General features: G+C 42.9%; 1 protein-coding gene and 1 long non-coding RNA gene across 4 annotated transcripts in view; one reads left to right on the plus strand and one right to left on the minus strand.

Moving 5' to 3' along the window:
• On the plus strand, positions 1 to 2,750 carry LOC309502777. The gene is made up of 2 exons (XR_014207399.1): positions 1 to 1,675; positions 1,716 to 2,750. It is a non-coding gene; the product is annotated as an uncharacterized lncRNA (long non-coding RNA).
• stx19 (syntaxin 19) overlaps positions 2,214 to 18,918 on the minus strand; it is a 27,019-nt gene continuing 10,314 nt past the window's right edge. For 2 of the 3 annotated variants that reach the window (XM_082175303.1, XM_082175302.1), the window contains 2 exons: positions 6,660 to 7,610; positions 2,214 to 4,010 (listed from right to left, as the gene is read on the minus strand). In XM_082175303.1, the coding sequence (XP_082031429.1) occupies positions 3,041 to 3,925 (885 nt within the window). In that variant the 5' untranslated portion in view covers positions 3,926 to 4,010; positions 6,660 to 7,610 and the 3' untranslated portion in view covers positions 2,214 to 3,040. The remainder of the gene's footprint in view (positions 4,011 to 6,659; positions 7,611 to 18,918) is intronic. The other variant, XM_082175304.1, reaches the window with a different exon arrangement.

An 18,918-nucleotide genomic window follows, 5' to 3' on the forward strand; every position in this document is an offset into this window, starting at 1 on the left:
TTCACTCTCATAGTGCACAAAGGACATCAGGGAGAGGTAAGAACCAAAAAACACCTTCATGACCTCTATTGGTGGCCAGAGATGGATGCTCAGGTTCATGATGATTTCTGCTACGCGTGTCAGCTCAATGACAAAATTGTCAGGTTACAACCCTGCTCCTCCCGCTGCCAGATGGACCATGGCAGAAAGTGCCTGTTGATACAGTCGATCCATTTGACACTGCTGCATCAAACTGCAGGTTTGCTATAACATTAACTGATTATTACAGCAAATGCCCTGAGGTCTCCTTTACTCACACTGTCACTATGGATTATGTGGTTTCATTTCTGTCATCAGTCTTCAGCTGGCATGGAATTCTTTGAGTATTGTTACTAATAACGGTGTTCAGTTTTTGTCTGCTGCTTTTCTGGAAGGCAGGAATATTCGTCACCATCGTTCCTCTCTCTGCTACCTGGCAGCTAATGGTGCTGGAGAGAGGTTAACCATGTGCTCAAACACACTGTCCAAATGGCCATCCAGCAACATCAGCTGTGGAAACCTGTGCTAACTGACTTCTTGCAGGTGTACTGTGCCACTCCACATGCTGCAACTGGTACTTCACCCTTTCAGCTCCTCAATGGCAGGTGCACAAAGCAGTCTATTTTGCCATCTGCTCCTGTACTCCCCGACTGACATGACTGTTCGCTGAAGGGTTACGTGGCTGCAGCACAAAATTAAAAAGTATACTGATGCTATGCGGGGTACTCACACTCCTTGTTTCCAGGAGGAGGATAAAGTGAGGGTACGGAACCACATGCATGGGATTCACAGATAGTTCATAAGTGAATTGTATTGTGGACTCCTATTTTGAAAAGGAAGTCAGAACTGTTGATGTTGTACCGAAGTGCTGTGTAATGACGTAATATGTGCGAGAACGGAAGTTATGCGTAAACAAGTCTTGTGTGCTTTATTGCTGCTTACTAACTCCTGACACATACCACAAAGCTTGGATTTGGACCTGACTGCTTCATATTCATTTTGGCATTGATAGTGTTGCCATAAAAACGCATAATTCAGAGGACATGTACAGCTCAGAGAAGAAGGTAATGGGTTGCCATCTCTTAATTACTGCAATTACGACATGGTAGTGATGGGGACGAGACCGCCTATGCCGAGTCCGAGTCAAGACCGAGTCTTTGAAGGGTCGAGTCCGAGTCGAGATTGAGATTTTGTTGGTTTTCAAATTCAGTCGAGTCCGAGTCAAGACCGAGTCTTTGAGGAAGCAAGTCCGAGTCGAGACCGAGTCTTTAGGAGTCGAGACCAAGACCATAAAAACATGTCAGTTTTCATATTCATGATTTAATATCACCCCAGTTAATAATCAACAGTTAGGCCTACAGACTAAGCCAGATTGGGAATTGTTTAGAGGAGCAGTCTTAACGTCTTAATATGGACTATGCTTTTACTATCATTAAAAAAATCCCTACCACATGCATCATCTTCTGCCTATTTTTCTAAACTGCTTCAACAGTGCTGCTCTGTCATCAACATGTTAACTTTTTTAATCATAGTTAGGACATGCAGAGCAAATACAAATTTTCTAGTGTGTATTCTAGTGGACTAGTGATTGGGGACGAGACCGCCTATGCCGAGTCCGAGTCAAGACCGAGTCTTTGAAGGAACAAGTCCGAGTCGAGTCCGAGAAAGCAGAAATCGGTCTCGAGACCGGACTCGAGTACTACATCACTACGACATGGTGTGAATGCAGCATAATCTTGTTGTCTTGGTTCATGAGGAACTGTAAAAGGTGGCTGCTGTTTGTTTGTGCCGCTCGATGACTGTCTACAACTCTGCATAGACTCATGGATCGTGTGACGTCTGCACAAGCAGGTGTGAGGAGGTATGCAAATACATACGTTGACAGGCAGGTAGGACATCTTATCATTGTATTCAGACCGAATGCAGTAATTGGACAAAACATTTTTTGGTCCTGAGACTTCCACAGAAGATATATGTAAATTTTTTACATATTTAGACCACTTCTATTATTGATTGCTATCAGGATGTGGAGTTTCCGCCAGTATAACAAAAAGTGTTTGTGAAACACATTGCTTACCCTACCTTTATGTTCCTGTAAGGACTTCCTACTATGACTGTATCCAATTTGTGTCCCTTTAACTCGTACCATACATTCTCTTTGTATGCAATTTGAAATTAAATGAAATCAAATAATGCATTTTTGAATAATTTATTCATAGTAAGAAAACAAGAATAATGTTCAAGTTTTGACAATATTCAGATGTTTGTTTTTGGAATATTGACACATTTATTTACTTGGAATATTGGGACTGAATACGGCAAATTTCATGGTAACTTTAAATGCTTTTATTGCATTTATAAATAATGTTCTTCTCCTTCAATTTCTGTGCAACACGTTTTCATCTGAAAATGTAGACACACCCAGATACTAGAAATTGTATCGACACCTGATACCTGCTCTGTTGACTCACCAACATGTCTTCATTATTCACCTCATCATGAGCCCAACCAGTTTCATTCTAATCAGCTCCAGTCCAGAGTAACGGCTAATTAACTATGAGCAAATATTAGACGGTGCGTGGTATCATAGTTTGCTAGTCTTATATAATGTTAGCTCAGATATTTGATCAATCTAAAGCATACAAATGACCTATAAACAATAATACTGAAGGGAACAAATTAAATTAAATTTGAACGTACAAAATGGTGTGGCTTTTTCCACAATAATAAAATTCAAGATAAATGTAACCTTGACTACAACTTACACATTGTGATATAACAAGACATCATAACATCTTGTGAAATCTTTATATAACCACTTGTATTGCATGTCAACACCCCAGCTAAGTCTTCATTGCTACAGAGCCTTCCTTTTTTTAAATGTAGTCTAAAAGTGCTTTGTGCCTTTGCTTTTTAATTTTCATCAGACAGAGGTCGATGTCTGCCATTGTATTCAGACCCCAGTTCTTCCCTTGAGAGCACAGTAAATGAGAAACTTTGGCACTGTTTATTTTGCCAGCCGCTATCTGAAACAAGGACAGCAGCAACAGCACAGTCTTCTGAGAGGGTTCTTCTTCTTGTATCTGGCAGCCGTTGTGAACTTCTCCTTTGAGTCTGATACATAGTCTTGTGTCTTCTCCACATTGGCTTGTATGTTCTCGATCTGGTGCCCTTGCTCTTCCACCAGCATGAACACATCTAGAAAGAGATCTCTCAGGTCCTTCATGTTGCTTTCCAGGTTCAGGAGCTCTTTGTGGCGTTGCTCTATCTCTGAGAGCTGGGCACGAGTGATCTTTGCATCGACTAAGATGTTCTCATTGAAGATCTCCCACTTGCCCTGCTCGATCATGTTATCCACCTCCTCTTCGGACACCTCACGACCCGAAACCTCCAGCTGCCGGATGATAAACTGCTTGCATTTGTCCTGCTTGGCCAGGATCGCATCATTGTGTTGTCGCATTACTTGCTGGAACTGGCGGAAAAGGGCTGCGTGTTGGGCCTTCTGGATACGGGACGTGGCGTTGTCCGGGCCCAGCTCTGCCTCGGTTCGCTTGGCCTGCTTGGAAAGAGCATCTAGCTTTTTATTCAGGCTCTCGGCCAACAACTTGATGTCTCGCGTCATGCTACTCTCCTTTTTCATGATGCTGAGGCGCCTGATGGTGGCCATAAAGTTTCTCTGCTGCTGGCCAAACTTATTGACTTCAGAGTTCAGCTCCTCGATGCTGTCACGGATGTTCTGCGCCTCCTTCAGGAAGTTCTCCAGGACGGGCTCCTCCTCAAAGATCACGGCCTGCAGGCCTATCAGCGAGGACGGGTCCATGTCCTCCTCCTTGTTGAATGCGTTGTTGTCCAGCATCTTATCGCTGGCCTTCATCCGCTGACGCAACTCCTCCATGCGGTCCTTCATGACTGACCTTGATGGGGAGCAGGTCAGATATGCTCTTAGATTTGAGTGTTGAATGTGTGTAAAATTTCCCTCTGCTTCTCATACCCTGCAAATAACCACAGAAGACATATTGAGTCACTTGTCTATAAACAACAAAACATTAGTGAAACATTATGATTTAAAATGTACTTTAAAAAAAATAAAAAACCTTTTTAAGTTTATAGCCTCGTAAAAGTTTTGTGTTCCCCGAAAAGCAAACTCTAAAAAATTAAGTAAATTTTTTAAATATTATATTTCATTTTATTTATATAAAATCAAATATATGAATTTTCAATCAAATTTTTTACATGACCGTGTCCCCTTAGGGGCTCCGTACAACATCAGGGTGAAAAAAATAATAATGACAGAAGTATTCCTTTGTTTTTTTGTTTTTTTTTAAATATGCTAACTATTTTTGTATACTGCAATTTTTACTTTATTTTTGCAGTTTTTACTTTATGAATTATACAAATATTTAGAAATGATTTATCTTTGTGTGTGACATTGTTAACTTATTAGTATTAGCACTAACATTCTTTATATACTATTATAATATTTAATAATTTTTTTAATAATTTTTTTTTATATTTTTATATTTTGACTTGATTTTGTTGTCCTTCTGTCATTTTTGTTAGCATTTTTTAATATTTCTGTTTAGCTTTATTTTCATTTCAGTTTTAGTTTGTAATTTTAGTACTACAATTTCTAATTTTCGTTTACGCTTTAAGTTTTGATTGAATATGTATATTTGATCTTATTTCAGCTTTATTTCAATTAATGAAAGTGATTTTTTTTTAATATAGATTTAGTTTTAGTTAATAACAACACTGGTGCGTGATCATGTGTTTTTCTTGTAAAATCACAGACGTCCTGTTGGCACGGAGTTTCACATTTTTGTCAGATGCTTTTCAGTGCATTTTGCCTTCAGCTGCAGCTCTCGTGTCAAATGAAGGATTAAACGAAGGCCTTGATTCCAAACCTGTGCAGTTTTCCCAGTCCACATTTCACTTCTGCACATTCATCATGATCACTGTAATTTATAATGTCTGTTCAGACACTGTACAGAACATGATATATGAGCATTCACAGGAGTTTGCTTCTAAATAACTCACTGACTGGCTTGCTATATACGAAAAGTAAGAAGCATGACTGCTGATGTTTTTATCCTTGGTCTAGCCTGCTGGACTGTGGTTTTGGAAAGTGAGCATAATGCCAAGGGGTGGGTATACCGAACTTGTCTGAGGAAAGTAAAATGGAGCACTCCAAATCACTGACTATCCGGTTACTAGAGGGATTTCACACAGGACAGACTGCAGTTGCATGCGTGTGTGAGAACAGCCCACCCAAGCTCCTTAGGGAGAAAGCTTATGAATATAAGAGTGGCTTTTGTTTTCTACACACATTAATTCTACTGCTTTGCACAACATTCTCTAACCCAGTCTTCAGCTTATGCTTGTTTACTGAATTTGCTGTATTGGATCAGAGGTGCCTCTTTATTTGTTTATTAGAGTCTCTTTGCTTTCTATAAGAACCATCAGTTTATGTTCTACAGCTGATATGCTGATACGTTCCCACTCTCCTTTTTGGAAGTCAATGATGAATATTGTAATATAATGAGAGACCAAGACTACTGTACGTGTCAGACTGTTTACTCCAGGAACATATCTCAGGGTATAGGGTTTATTTTTTTTAATTCAAAGTCTGTATAGCTTGTATAGTATACATTGAAGCTATTGAACATTTACACCTTTATTTCCCATGAACGAAAATTGTGTATCATTTAGCCTACACCGAATAATAGAATATTTAATTACTGGCCATGTGAAAAAGAAGTGCATGCACTTGTAGTGTACTTCAAATCCTAAAGGTATATATATATCAATGTGTTGACTAACATACTAAAGCATATTTATAGTACTTGATTATAATTTTAACTGTAGTGTTTTATTCAACAATACATTTAAAGGTAATGTATTTTAAATGTACTAAATTAATATAATGTGTAATTACAAATATATTTAAACATGTGACATTCAAATGTAATTAAAGCTGACATTAAAGTATATTTCAGTTTACCATAAATGCTCATCAGTACTTTCGGTGATACAATTTATCCATATTTCAAAGAAAATAGATGTAATTAAGAAACTGTATATAAATAGTTAAGTGGGTCAAAAAAATAAAACACTCTTACGTTCAACTAATTGCATTTAATATAAATTTACACTATAATGCATTTCCATTCAATTGCAATTAACATTTACATTCAGATTACATTCAATATATCTTTTAAAGTATATTATCATATATATATATATATATATATATATATATATATATATATATATATATATATACATATACACACACACACACACACACACACACACACACACACACAGTCAACATTTGAAGTGGATCAAAAAAGTTCATCAAAGTTGTCCTAAGACAAGAACAGTTATTGTTCAAAATTCATGTATAACTTTGATGAAAGGTTTTGATCCAATTCGAATGTTGATTACTGTGTATGTATATGTATATGTATGTATGTATGTATGTATATGTGTATATAATGATAATTTCTCTTTTCCATAACTACATTGAGATCTTCCATTGACCTAGAGAGGGCTGAACATTTTATATAAGAATATTTTATCTGAGTCCTGGATATCATGGTTTCTCCCTTCTAAACTGATCAAATAAAGAGAAAAATTACCTGTTATTGCTTTTAATCCCTGGAAGATTGAATATTGCTTCATTTCAATTTGCCCAGATTTTTTGTCAACACTTTTATCTGGCCACTGACTTGTACAGGATCTAAGCCGGACCTGTTGAAGCGTTCACAAAGTCCTTGGAATTCATCAGAGGCAATTGCAGCTTCCAGGAACACAAATATGTGCTAGTGCGAGTTTTCCCTCCGCTCCACTGGTGTCAGTTATGTCTATCAAAGAAAAAACACACAGACTCCTGGGAAATCTGGTCAAGCCAGTTTAAAGCCACACCCCCAGTCACAGTTAGAAGTCTGTTTGCCCAACGGAGGGTGAAGCTTGTTAGGCAGAAGGAGTGTGGGTGACGCGATTCAGAAAGGCATTGAAAGAACACGTGCAGTGGACCAATCGTTGCCCTCACCCTCGGCTCCCTCTATTGTGTTTAAGACAACAATGAGATCAGGAAGCTGCTTAAATTATTATTGACAAAGCCTTGAAATCCTGAACTACATAAACATGTGCCTATTCTAAAGCCCTTATATTGTATTTATTTCCTAATCATTCCATTGTAATTTTAGCACAATAAGGGTTAGTAAAAATAAAAAGAATGTCATTGGCTGGTTTTGCTGTTACATCACGTTATGGAAGAAGGAGGATTGTATGGGTTTGGCAGTTTGGCTCTGAAAGTGTTTCAGGATAGTGTTATAAAGCAAACAGTGAGAGAACTGTTATTTCTGTTTTTAAATATTTAAATGTTTTAAAGACAGTAATGGATATAGGGGCCTACAAATGTATTTAAACATGTTCAGATAGAGTGATTAGTTAATTGGGTTAAGAGAAATGTTTTTCAGAACTGATACACGATCGGGTCAACAGAATGACTCACACAATGGTCTGTGTTTGTCCTCAGGCTGGTGCAGGAAACAGAGCAAAGTGACACACATCAGCGGGTCGCTGTCCTGAGTAAAGCCTGTGACTGAAGATGCTGCTTGTAGATGAGTCTACTTTTTTAATCATTAGTAATTGTTGAATAAGCTATGCATTCATTTTTGATAAAAAACAAACAAACAAACAATTGTATTACATTATTTAGAATCTAATGAGAATCACCACCAGAAAAGAATGAAATAAATAGTATATAATAGAGACATTATGGTATATAAACTCAGCAAAAAAAGTAACATCCTTTTTTCAGGATACTGTATTTTAAAGATCATTCTGATTCAGATTTTTTGTCAAGACATTACTACATCAGTTTTAGACCCTTATTGAATCTCTGATGATTAAAACGGTTTAGAAATATGTGCAAAAAAAGGTGCTCCTCGAACATGCTTTAGATTGGGAAAGTTTTAAAAGTGATTGTTAACAAGTATCTGAGTCTTCAAAACAGATTAGTTACAGGCCACATTCTCTAAATTAAACACAAAATAATGAAGGGCTCAACATTCGCTTTAGTTTGTTTTAATGAATAAAAAAAATCGTCATAATTCATAATCATTTTTGCCTGGTTTATTGCGCCCTCTGCTGTTTGTGAAATACAACACTTTTCAGTTACCAGGGCCTCCAAATCAGCTATTAATAGATTTTGCAGTAATGCTACAACAGTGTCCCATTAGTTAAAGTTAGTTAATGGGTTTACTAACAATAACTAGCAATGCATTTGTTAGTGTATTTTCTAGTTATCCCTAAACATGAGAAGTGACAGATTTGTGCAGGTATAAAGGTCCTCTTTCTTCTTATCATCTTTTGGGGTTCTGTCTTTCTCACTCTTCCACCACAGCTTGATTAAAAAATCTTAAAGGTGAGAGAAGGTGACAACAAATGCTAATAAATGTCACGCATTACAGCATTAAGGCCCTTTCACACCAAGGATGATAACTATAACAATAAAGATAGTTCTGAAATAGTTCTGAAAATCATTCTAAATATAAAAGAATAGCAGAGTCCACACCACAACTACAATGATAATGGCACAGAGAAATATAGTTGGTATCACTTTCAGAAAAATTTTTTTTCAGATGATGAATGACAAAAACATTGACAGCTACTCAGAATCCAGTATCCTTGCATTTTCGCCCAGAGAACTACAGTCACTGGGTATTTTCTCTATTTCGGGCCATTCTCTGTAAACCCCAGAGGTGCCTGTGAGTGAAAATCCCAGTAGATCAGCAGTTTCTGTAATACTCAGACCAGTTCGTCTGGCACCAACAACCATACTATGTTCAAAGTCACTTAAAGGTGCAGTAAGCGATTTCTGAGAAACACTGTTGAAAGTGAATTGGACAGAGCACCAAAACACACTTGTAGCCAATCAGCAGTAAGGGGTGTGTCCACTCATAAAGGGATAAATAAACATGAATGAATCAATGGAGATGTATGCATGTGTATCTCTGTTGATTCATTCATTGATGGTGATATCACAAGCTGTGTGTGTGTGTGTATGTGTATATGTATATATGTATATGTGCCAATTCTTCATCTATATTTTAAAGACACATACTTTGAAAGAAACAGATTTTGAATTATTTTAAAGTGATGCCCTACAAATGAGATTGCTTGCTAGTATCAAAGTCCCTTTAGATCTTTTAGAAACCTGTGAAGGTTACCTTACTGCTGCTGAAGTTAATTTTCTTCCCTCAAGATGACACTATAATAAAAATGTTTTAAAACTTTTGCTTTTGGTGGTGCTTTAAGCTCTATTATACTACTTTGTGCCAAAGTTTTGTGATTTAGTTTTATTCAGATATTTTTCAGATATACCTGCCATTTGCTTGTTTCAAAAACCATCTGGAATCTGCCACAAAATAAGTGCACATACAATACACTTTAAAAATATTAATTCCTCAATGCCACATATTAAACACTTTACAACTGACAATCTATAGCTACTGTAAATCCCTGGGAATTAAAGCGACACTATGTAACTTTTCAACCTTCATAATATATTTCCAAGATCCTTGTGATGGTACATCGACTTACAATAGGTTGAAAGACACGTCTGCCATAGCCTGACAGGGTCTGTATCGCTTTTACTGGCACTATGTAACTTCGGTGTTCGGGTAGTAACAAGAGCACAAAAAGAACTACAAAATTCGACTGCTTTACGCATACGTCACTTCCCCCACCACTTCGTCAAATTTGGACGTGAGAGGCCAACCAGCGTTTGTTTTCGGCTTTCGTGCGTATGTTTTTGTCATGGGGGCTGTTTACACCTGGCCACTTCATGCATTTTCTCAGATCGGATAGCTATCCGATCGTGAAAAGTCCAGGTTTAAATGCCCTCCGAAACGCATTTGAGACGGATTTGAATCCGATCCCTCAAACCACTTCAGGAGGAGATCTGAGACGCATTCCAGACGAAACTGGACAAGTGTAAATGCATATGGTTTTTGAAACCACATATGTAAATTGTACTCCTCCCAAAAATGCAAAAAAAAAAAAAAAAACGTGTGAGAGCGTTGTATAGGCTATTATGTTATATCCAGATATGACGACGCGCTGGAACACGCATCACCGCAGATGAGCAACTGCATCAAGCCAACGTGCAAACTATCGCAAATCAAAGTGAAAGTAAGTCGCAGACGCTTAACACACAATCTTCATCATTAAAAGTAAAGAAACGAAATGATCTTACCAGGGCTGTTACTGCTCTCTCTTATTGCGGTCTTTGATTTTGAAATTTTAGCTGATGATCTATAAAAATGCAGCTCATATCTGTTGCTTTCGGTGACGTGAACTCCATTAAATCTGCATAAAGCGCAAGAATTGAAGATCGAATTTAAATCCGTTTCGCAAAAATACATTTATGTGACCAGGTGTAAATGGAATCGTTTTGATAAATCAGAAAGCTATGCCTCACGAATTAGTTTGCCAGCTGAACGTACTCGGTTACTAACGTAACCTCGGTTCTCTCTAGAAGAGGGAACGAGTACTGCGTTTTGTAAAAACGCTACGGGAAAAGTCTCTTTTCACGAAATACTGAAGCAAAAAATTATCCTTAATTTTCATACATGTAAAGCGCGTTGCGGCAGTGCTTAGCTATGGCGAGACGGCTCGCTCGCTCATTGGCTGCTCTGCAGCAACTGCATAAGCCTATCGAGCGAGGCCTGAGGTGACGTCAGGCCAATGAGGACGCTTCGCGCCCTCCTAGCCATTTCCCGCCGAGATGGGTGTGGCTAGCCTCTATATAAGGAGCTCGAGAAGGCTGATTCACTTGATTTTCATCGCCGAAGCGAACCAGAGTGAACCGTACGCACGGCAGAGAACGCAGTACTCGTTCCCTCTTCTAGAGAGAACCGAGGTTACGTTAGTAACCGAGTACGTTCTCTTACGAGAGTCCTCTCGTACTGCGTTTTGTAAAAACGCTACGGGAACCCCTTGTAAAACGCCGTGCGTGCTGGGATAAAGACACCAATCACTGGAAGCAAACCAGGTGTACAGTGCATAATCACCAGATAGACTCACAAAGAGTCTGATTACATAATTCCCCATATTGTAACGTCCACGGACGTAAAACATGACCTCACAGAGAGAGTCTAGAGACAAGAGGGGATTCCTCTGTCCTTATAAGGTTGCGTCAGCAGACGCGAATATGACATAGCATAGACAGGGTGGGGAAACCTGAGCTAAATGCGGGAAATGTGGGTCTTACACAATTCTGCCCATAAGACAGTCGGCAGCGCATTGCGCATGCGATTTCAGTGTTCTAGTTAGACAGCTGAATCGGCTACACCGATAGTAGCTTAGCCTGCAAGGCGGGAACCTCTAGGTTGTAAAACCTAATAAATGTAGACGGCGAGGCCCAGCCCGCCGCCGTACATATATCCTGTAAGGAAATCCCGCTGGACCAAGCCCACGAGGAGGCAACACCCCTCGTGGAGTGCGCTCTAACTCCCAACGGGCACTGGAGGCCCTTGGCAGTATAAGCCAGCGCTATGGCGTCAACTATCCATCTGGATAGGCTCTGTTTCGAAACAGCCATTCCCTTGGAACGTCCACTGAACGAGACAAAGAGCTGCTCAGTCTGTCTGAAGACAGCAGAGCGGGACACGTAAGCTCTTAAAGCCCTAATGGGGCAGAGAAAACTTGAGTCCCCTTCCTCACTTGATCCCGGCAGGGCAGACAGGGAGATGACCTGAGCCCGAAATGGTGTGTTGAGGGATTTTGGCACATATCCATGCTTAGGTTTGAGTATGACTTTAGAGTCATTAGGTCCAAACTCTAAGCACGTTGGGCTCACAGAGAGCGCGTGCAGGTCGCCTATGCGCTTCACTGAAGCGAGAGCCATCAAAAACACTGTTTTGAAAGACAAATGCTTGAGGCTAATAGATTGGATAGGCTCGAAAGGGGCACCTTTCATGGCCGCCAAAACCGTAGAAAGGTCCCACACAGGAACTGAAGGAGGTCTGGGAGGATTTAGCCTCCTAGCTCCCCTGAGGAAGCGGATGACTAAATCGTTCCTTCCTAGAGACTGCCCCAGCGTTGTTCTGGAAAACGCTGTAATAGCCGCCACATAAACTTTGAGCGTGGAAGGGGATCTGCCCTTATCCAACAGCTCCTGTAGGAAGGAGAGAACCTCCGTCACCTCACAATTGAGAGGTGATATGCTCCGAGCTGTACACCAGCCGGAGAAAACCGACCACTTCGAGGCATAAAGCCGCCGAGTCGACGGCGCTCTGGCCTGAGTGATGGTGTTTATCACTCCCTCTGCGAGGTTAACGGATAACCGTTGAGCGCCCACACGTGAAGCGACCACAGCTCCGGGTGCGGGTGCCAAATCGAGCCCCCGGCCTGCGAGAGGAGATCTCTCCTCAATGGCACTGGCCATGGAGCGATGTCTGCTAGCTGCATCAGGACTGGGAACCATGCTTGGTTCTTCCAGAACGGTGCTACAAGCAGCATTGAACATTTCGTTTCCTTGACCCGCTCTAACACCTGAGGCAGGAGGGAGACGGGGGGAAAAGCATAAAGCGGGCAGCGCGGCCACATGTGGGACAGCGCGCTGTCGTTCTTGGAAAAGAACACGGGGCAATGAGCGTTTTCGCGGGACGCGAATAGGTCCACCTCCGCTCTGCCGAATCTCTCCCACAACAGCCGGGCTGTTTGTGGGTGTAGAGACCATTCGCCCAGGGGAATGTTGTTCCTGGACAGTCTGTCTGGGCCCACATTCTGGAGCCCAGGCACATGCACTGCTCTCAGCGAGCGCAAACTGTGCTGAGCCCATATTAGGAGGCGTTTCGCCAGCCTGTACAGGGATGTGGATCTCAGACCGCCCTGGCGATTTATATAGGACACCACGGCCGTGTTGTCCGAACGGACTACGACGTGTTGGTCCTTGATGTGGGGATAAAAGCGCGTTAGCGCGTTGTGCACTGCCAGCATTTCCAGGCAGTTGATGTGTTGGAGCTTTTCTCGTTTCGACCACAGGCCGAAGAACGGTCTGCCCTCGAGCAGCGCTCCCCATCCCGAGGTGGATGCGTCGGTCGACACCATCCTCACTCCCGAGGAAGTCCCCAGGCTTACACCTGATCGGTACCAGTCGTCTGCCAACCAAGGTGTCAGGGCTGTGACACAGCTCTGATTGACCTTGAGACGCAACCGGCCGGACACCCACGCTCCGCGCGGTACTCGCACTTTCAACCAGAACTGCAGAGGGCGCATGCGGAGCAAGCCCAGCTGGAGAACCGTTGATGCTGAGGCCATGAGACCTAGCATCCTTTGAAACGTCTTGAGCGGGGTAGACGCGCCGCAGCGGAAAGATCTCGCCACGCGCTGAATGTGCAGCACGCGCTGTGGCGACAGCCGCGCTGTCATAGACTGTGAGTCCAGAATGGTACCCAGAAACGAAATCGTTTGACTGGGGTTCAGTGAACTCTTCGTCCAATTGACCGTGATACCAAGATTCTCGAGGTGGTCGAGTAAAATGGTTTTGTGCTCCACGAGCTGTGATCGTGATTGAGCTAGGATCAGCCAGTCGTCCAAATAGTTCAGCACTCGCATGCCTCTGAGTCTGAGAGGAGCGAGCGCCGCGTCCATGCATTTCGTAAATGTACGAGGTGCCAGGGACAAGCCGAACGGAAGGACTGTATACTGGTATATCTGACCCTCGAAGGCGAATCTCAAGTATCGCCTGTGACGTGACGCTATCTGTATTTGAAAATACGCGTCCTTCAGATCTATTGACATGAACCAGTCTCCTCGGCGAACCTGCGCGAGAATTTTCCTGGTCGTGAGCATTTTGAAACTGCGTTTCACTAATGCTTTGTTCAGCCGTCTTAGATCCAGTATGGGTCTGATACCACCGTCCCTTTTGGGGACTAGAAAGTATCTGCTGTATAGCCCCCCTTCGCTTTGAGCCAGGGGTACATGCTCTATCGCCCCTTTGCATATCAGTTTTGATATTTCGGCGCGAAGTAGGTGTGCTACTTCTAAATTCACCGTAGTCTCGACGCGCGCTGTGAAGCGGGGAGGGCGTCGACAAAACTGTAGCGAGAAGCCTCTCTTTATAATGCCTAGCACCAAGTCCGAAACCCCTGGAAGCGCTGCCCATGCTTCTGCATGGCTGGCTAAGGGCTGGATGCGAAGCGCGCTCTGTTCGCCGTGCGACAGAGATGCTTCGAGGTGCGATAACATAGGCGTTATGCCTGTGGCATTCGAGGCGGGGGGCGCGCTTAATACAGCGGGCAGAGCGCTCGTCCTCGACCTTACTACAGTGCTTAACTGAGTGAGGGAGGTCTGAGCGAGCCCCGCGGGACTCATGTCTGCGAGTAAACGTGGGCGGGAAGCGGGCACATTTACTGCTTTGGCCGCGCTGCCTGTCTGAGCAGAGCGAGCGCGCACAGGTTTCGTTTTTACAGAGAGCCTGTGGTCTGTGAGACATAGTGTGTGTGGGCACTGGGGAGTGGGCACTTTCACTATATTGGAAGCGCAATCGACCTGAGTCGATTTTATGTGCGCGAGCCCTAAGTGTAGGGCTGTGCTTGTGTGTAGGGATGGGCACTGAGGAGTGGGCATCGACACTACGTTTATAGCACCAACGGCCGTGGCCGGGACACCAGAAAATACACTCTTTTCGGGATATATCTGGGTAGCCGTGAAAACGGCTTTTGTGTGCAGGCGAGCGGGCAACTGTGCAGGCTTGCGTCTTGCAGAAAACGCTGGAACAGTCGCAAGTCTTGGGACTGAAACAGCGGTGCGCTTGGGTGAGAGACCGGCCGCAGCGGGGCTCACACACCTGCGCTTCCCTAGGAGTGCTAGGACTTCTTCGGGGCTTCCGGCTTCACCACAACCCTCGGCCGAGGCCCGCGCTGAGCAGGGCGTCGGCTGGTAGAGCGAGAGCGGGACCTAGAGCTGTGCTGCTGTCGCTGCTGTCGCTGCTGAGAAGGTGTGGCGGAAGGCGGGGGCTGATGCTGAGAGCTTCGCGGATTCTGTTTTTCGCGATTCGCTGCAGAACCGGAGCGCTTCGGCAGGAAGTGCTTAAAGGCTTGAGACGCTTTCTGGGCCTCGGTAAATCTCTCCACGAACTCGGAGAGAGAAGAACCGAAAAGGCCAGCGGAAGACAGCGGGGCGTCGAGAAACGCGTTGCGCTCGGAATCAGCCATTTCCGTGAGCGTAAGCCATAGGTGCCTCTCAGCAACAGTGGCGGAAGCCATACATCTTCCCATGGCCTGTGCAGCAGACTTGGTAGCGCGGAGTGTTAGATCCGAAGCGCTCCTCAGATCCGCGATGCAGATAGCCTCCGGTCCCATCTCGTCCAGCTTACGGAGGAGATCACCTTGGAAAATCTGCAGTGTAGCCATGGTGTGTAGCGCTGACGCAGCCTGCCCAGCGGCGGAGAAGATTCGCGCGAGCAGCGTCAACGTCATGCGGCAGGCTTTAGAAGGCAACACCGGTTTAGTCCGCCGTCCAGCAGAGGGCGGGCAAAGGTGGGTCGCTATCGCCTGTTCCACCGGCGGAAGTGAAAGGTAGCCTCGGTCTTTCGCATTATCCAGGGAGGAAAATGCTGGCGACACAGACGAGCGCGTTCGCGCAGAGTAGGGCGCATTCCAAGCCTTCGCCACTTCTTCATGAAGCTCAGGAAGAAAGGGGGCGGGCTTAGATTCCGGAGAAGTGCGCTCACCAGGGAGGAAGCTACCATCCAGCCGGGTACGAGAAGGGAGTTCCGGTGCAGACCACTCGAGGCCGAGGCTCGCCGCGGCCAGCGCGAGTACTCGCATGAGCTCCTTCTCTATGTTGGCTCTCGTAGTGGGCTTGCGGGCAGGAGGCGCGAGGTCCTCAGAGCTCGCCCAGTCCTCGCTGCCTGAAGCTAGCAGAGAGCAGGAATCCTTCTCTCTCGACGCGGCCTCAGAAATGACTTCCTCTGATGAAGCGGCGGCAGACTGCGGGCGCTGAGCATCAGGAAGTGAAACAGGAGAAGCCGGTGAAGCAGGCGGGCAAACCGGCGAGCTTGGTCGAGCTGGAGCGGGTTCCGGGGCCCGCTGTGAGCGGCGCTTCTTACGGCGCGGCAGCGCGGCGGGGAGTGCAGACTCTGAGAAGGATGCCAGGCGAGTCCGCAGAGTCACCATCGGCAAAAGGTCGCAGTGAGGGCAGCCGCCGTCAGCGAGCGCGAGTGCTGCATGGTTCTCACCCAAACAGGAAACGCAGATGACGTGTTGGTCTCCCTGGGCGAGTGGGGCTCGGCACGAGCCACATGAAGGCATCTTTAAAAAGACGCAGCTCTTTTAGGGGGTGAGTGTCGCGGCGGCGAACACACACACACACACACAAACAGAGTAATAAAGGATATATAGCGCCGGAAAGCGCAGCAGGTACGGCTGTAGAAGGCGGCGTTGCCAGCAGCTTCGAGTGGCTCGTCCCGCTGAAATGCTTGCCTCAAACGACGCTTGCTTCCTCGTGATCCAGCGATGCGTGAGCTTCGCTGAAGAGATGAAAATCAAGTGAATCAGCCTTCTCGAGCTCCTTATATAGAGGCTAGCCACACCCATCTCGGCGGGAAATGGCTAGGAGGGCGCGAAGCGTCCTCATTGGCCTGACGTCACCTCAGGCCTCGCTCGATAGGCTTATGCAGTTGCTGCAGAGCAGCCAATGAGCGAGCGAGCCGTCTCGCCATAGCTAAGCACTGCCGCAACGCGCTTTACATGTATGAAAATTAAGGATAATTTTTTGCTTCAGTATTTCGTGAAAAGAGACTTTTCCCGTAGCGTTTTTACAAAACGCAGTACGAGAGGACTCTCGTAAGAGAACTCAGGTGTTGTGAGGTGTATTTATCACGTAGTCCTGAGGGATATCAGACGACGCTGTTGACGTTGATTCCTGCGATTATCATGAGAACAGCTTTCAATATCTCACATAATTATCATAAATAAGCCTAACGTAGAGGTTGTAAATAGTGTAAACGAGCACAATTTGCAAACTATTATGATAAATTGCAATAATCATGTCTAATGACATCATAACGGCCAATGTTATGAAATAATGCGATGTACATTTTTGGAGAAACAAAACTCATTATATTAGGAAGTCTATAATAATGAATAATTATGAATCAGGTGGTTTGAATTTCCTTGATTTCAGCACTTTAAATGATATTTTTAAAATAAATTGGATTAGACATTTCATTCTAAATCCAAATTCTCTTTGGAATTTCATACCCAATCTTGTTTTCTCCATAAGTAGTCTTGATTTTCTCTTGATTTGCAATTATAAAATTGAGAAAATCCCTCTAAATGTGTCTTCCTTTCACAAACAAATGTTGCTTGCTTGGTCCCTTTTATATAAGCATAATTTTTCACCCCATAGATATTTAATTTGGAACAATTACAATTTATTATTTAAAAATAAAACCTTATTTTTTGAAAGATGGTTTTTAGCAGGTATAATACGAGTAGATCAATTACTAAATCAAGAAGGTATGCTGCTAACTTACTCTGAGTTTCTAGATCTCCATAAAATTCCAGTGACGCCCAGGGAGTTTTCGATTGTCATGGATGCAATTCCCACAGGGGTCTTGGCATTATTTAGAGCTACAGTAATAACCAAACCAGTACTGCGCCCCTTTCTTCCTTTAATTTATTTGATACTGAAATTGGAAAAATTTGTTTTGCCCCTGGAGTCGTAAATGTAAATAAAACCATTCGTTCATTGTTTCAAAAAGACATTGTCACCAGGCCAAACTGTATTGTTTACTGGAATAGACTGGTTGAAGGTTTGTTATGGAAGCCCATTTGGACTTTACCAAACAAATATTTATTGGTAAATAAAATAAAGGAAATAAGTTTCAAAATCTTACACAGATACTACCCAGTAAATAATTTTCTTGTTAAATTTAAAAAGGATATTGATCTGAACTGTTCTTTTTGTAATACATTGCCGGAAACTTTGTTTCATCTGTTTTGGCATTGTGCTCATGTAAGAACATTTTGGAAAGATTTATCTAGATTTATAATTGACAACATTGACCCCTCTTTTTCTTTATGTTTAGAAAATGTTATATTTGGTTTTAATAATATTCCCTCAAATAAAAGGAAAGAGTACTATATTATAATTTTAATTTAAATTTTTGCTAAATTCCATATACATAGGGTAAATGTAAGTACAATAAAACCAAACCTTTGTTTTTGGTTCTTGAAAAAGAAATGCAATTATATATCAAAACTATCTTTCATTCCCACAATAAGAAAGCAATTAAAACTATTTCGGTTTGTGAATCCTTTGATATTTTTATATAATGTTTAGCCACCCCCCTGGCTGTCAGTTTTTTTTTTTTTTTTTTGCTTGTTTTTGTTTTCTCCATTTTGTATATATTGCAATTCTGACTGTACATTGATTTTGTAATGTTTACATTCCAATAAAAACAACACAAATTAAATTATACAGTAGGCCTAGACTATAGACTATTTACTTGTGATTTAGCTGCAATCATGTAAAAATGTTATAATATAATTTACGACAGTGCAAGTATTCCACAGCGACTCTAGGGGTCGCTGTTTGACAAAAACACAATTTCTACTTAGTGTGGCTTTAAGTGTTTTGTAATAAAACTTGCTAAAACAGCATGACAAAATGAACTTACTAACAAATAAATGTTAAGAGAGTGTGTAACATTTATTTTATTTATTAATATTTTTTTAGCAATTGTTTGTAAAAGCTGAAGGAATCTTTCCTCTCTCTCTTTTGTCTCTCTCTCTCTCTCTCTCTCTCTCTCTCTCTCTCTTTCTCTGGCCTCCTGTTCTTGTCTCTCCTCATGCTCTCGTCGCGCTCTCTTTCTTT

This window comes from Leuciscus leuciscus (assembly GCF_965113295.1).
Source record: "Leuciscus leuciscus genome assembly, chromosome: 7".
NCBI lineage: Eukaryota > Metazoa > Chordata > Actinopteri > Cypriniformes > Leuciscidae > Leuciscus > Leuciscus leuciscus.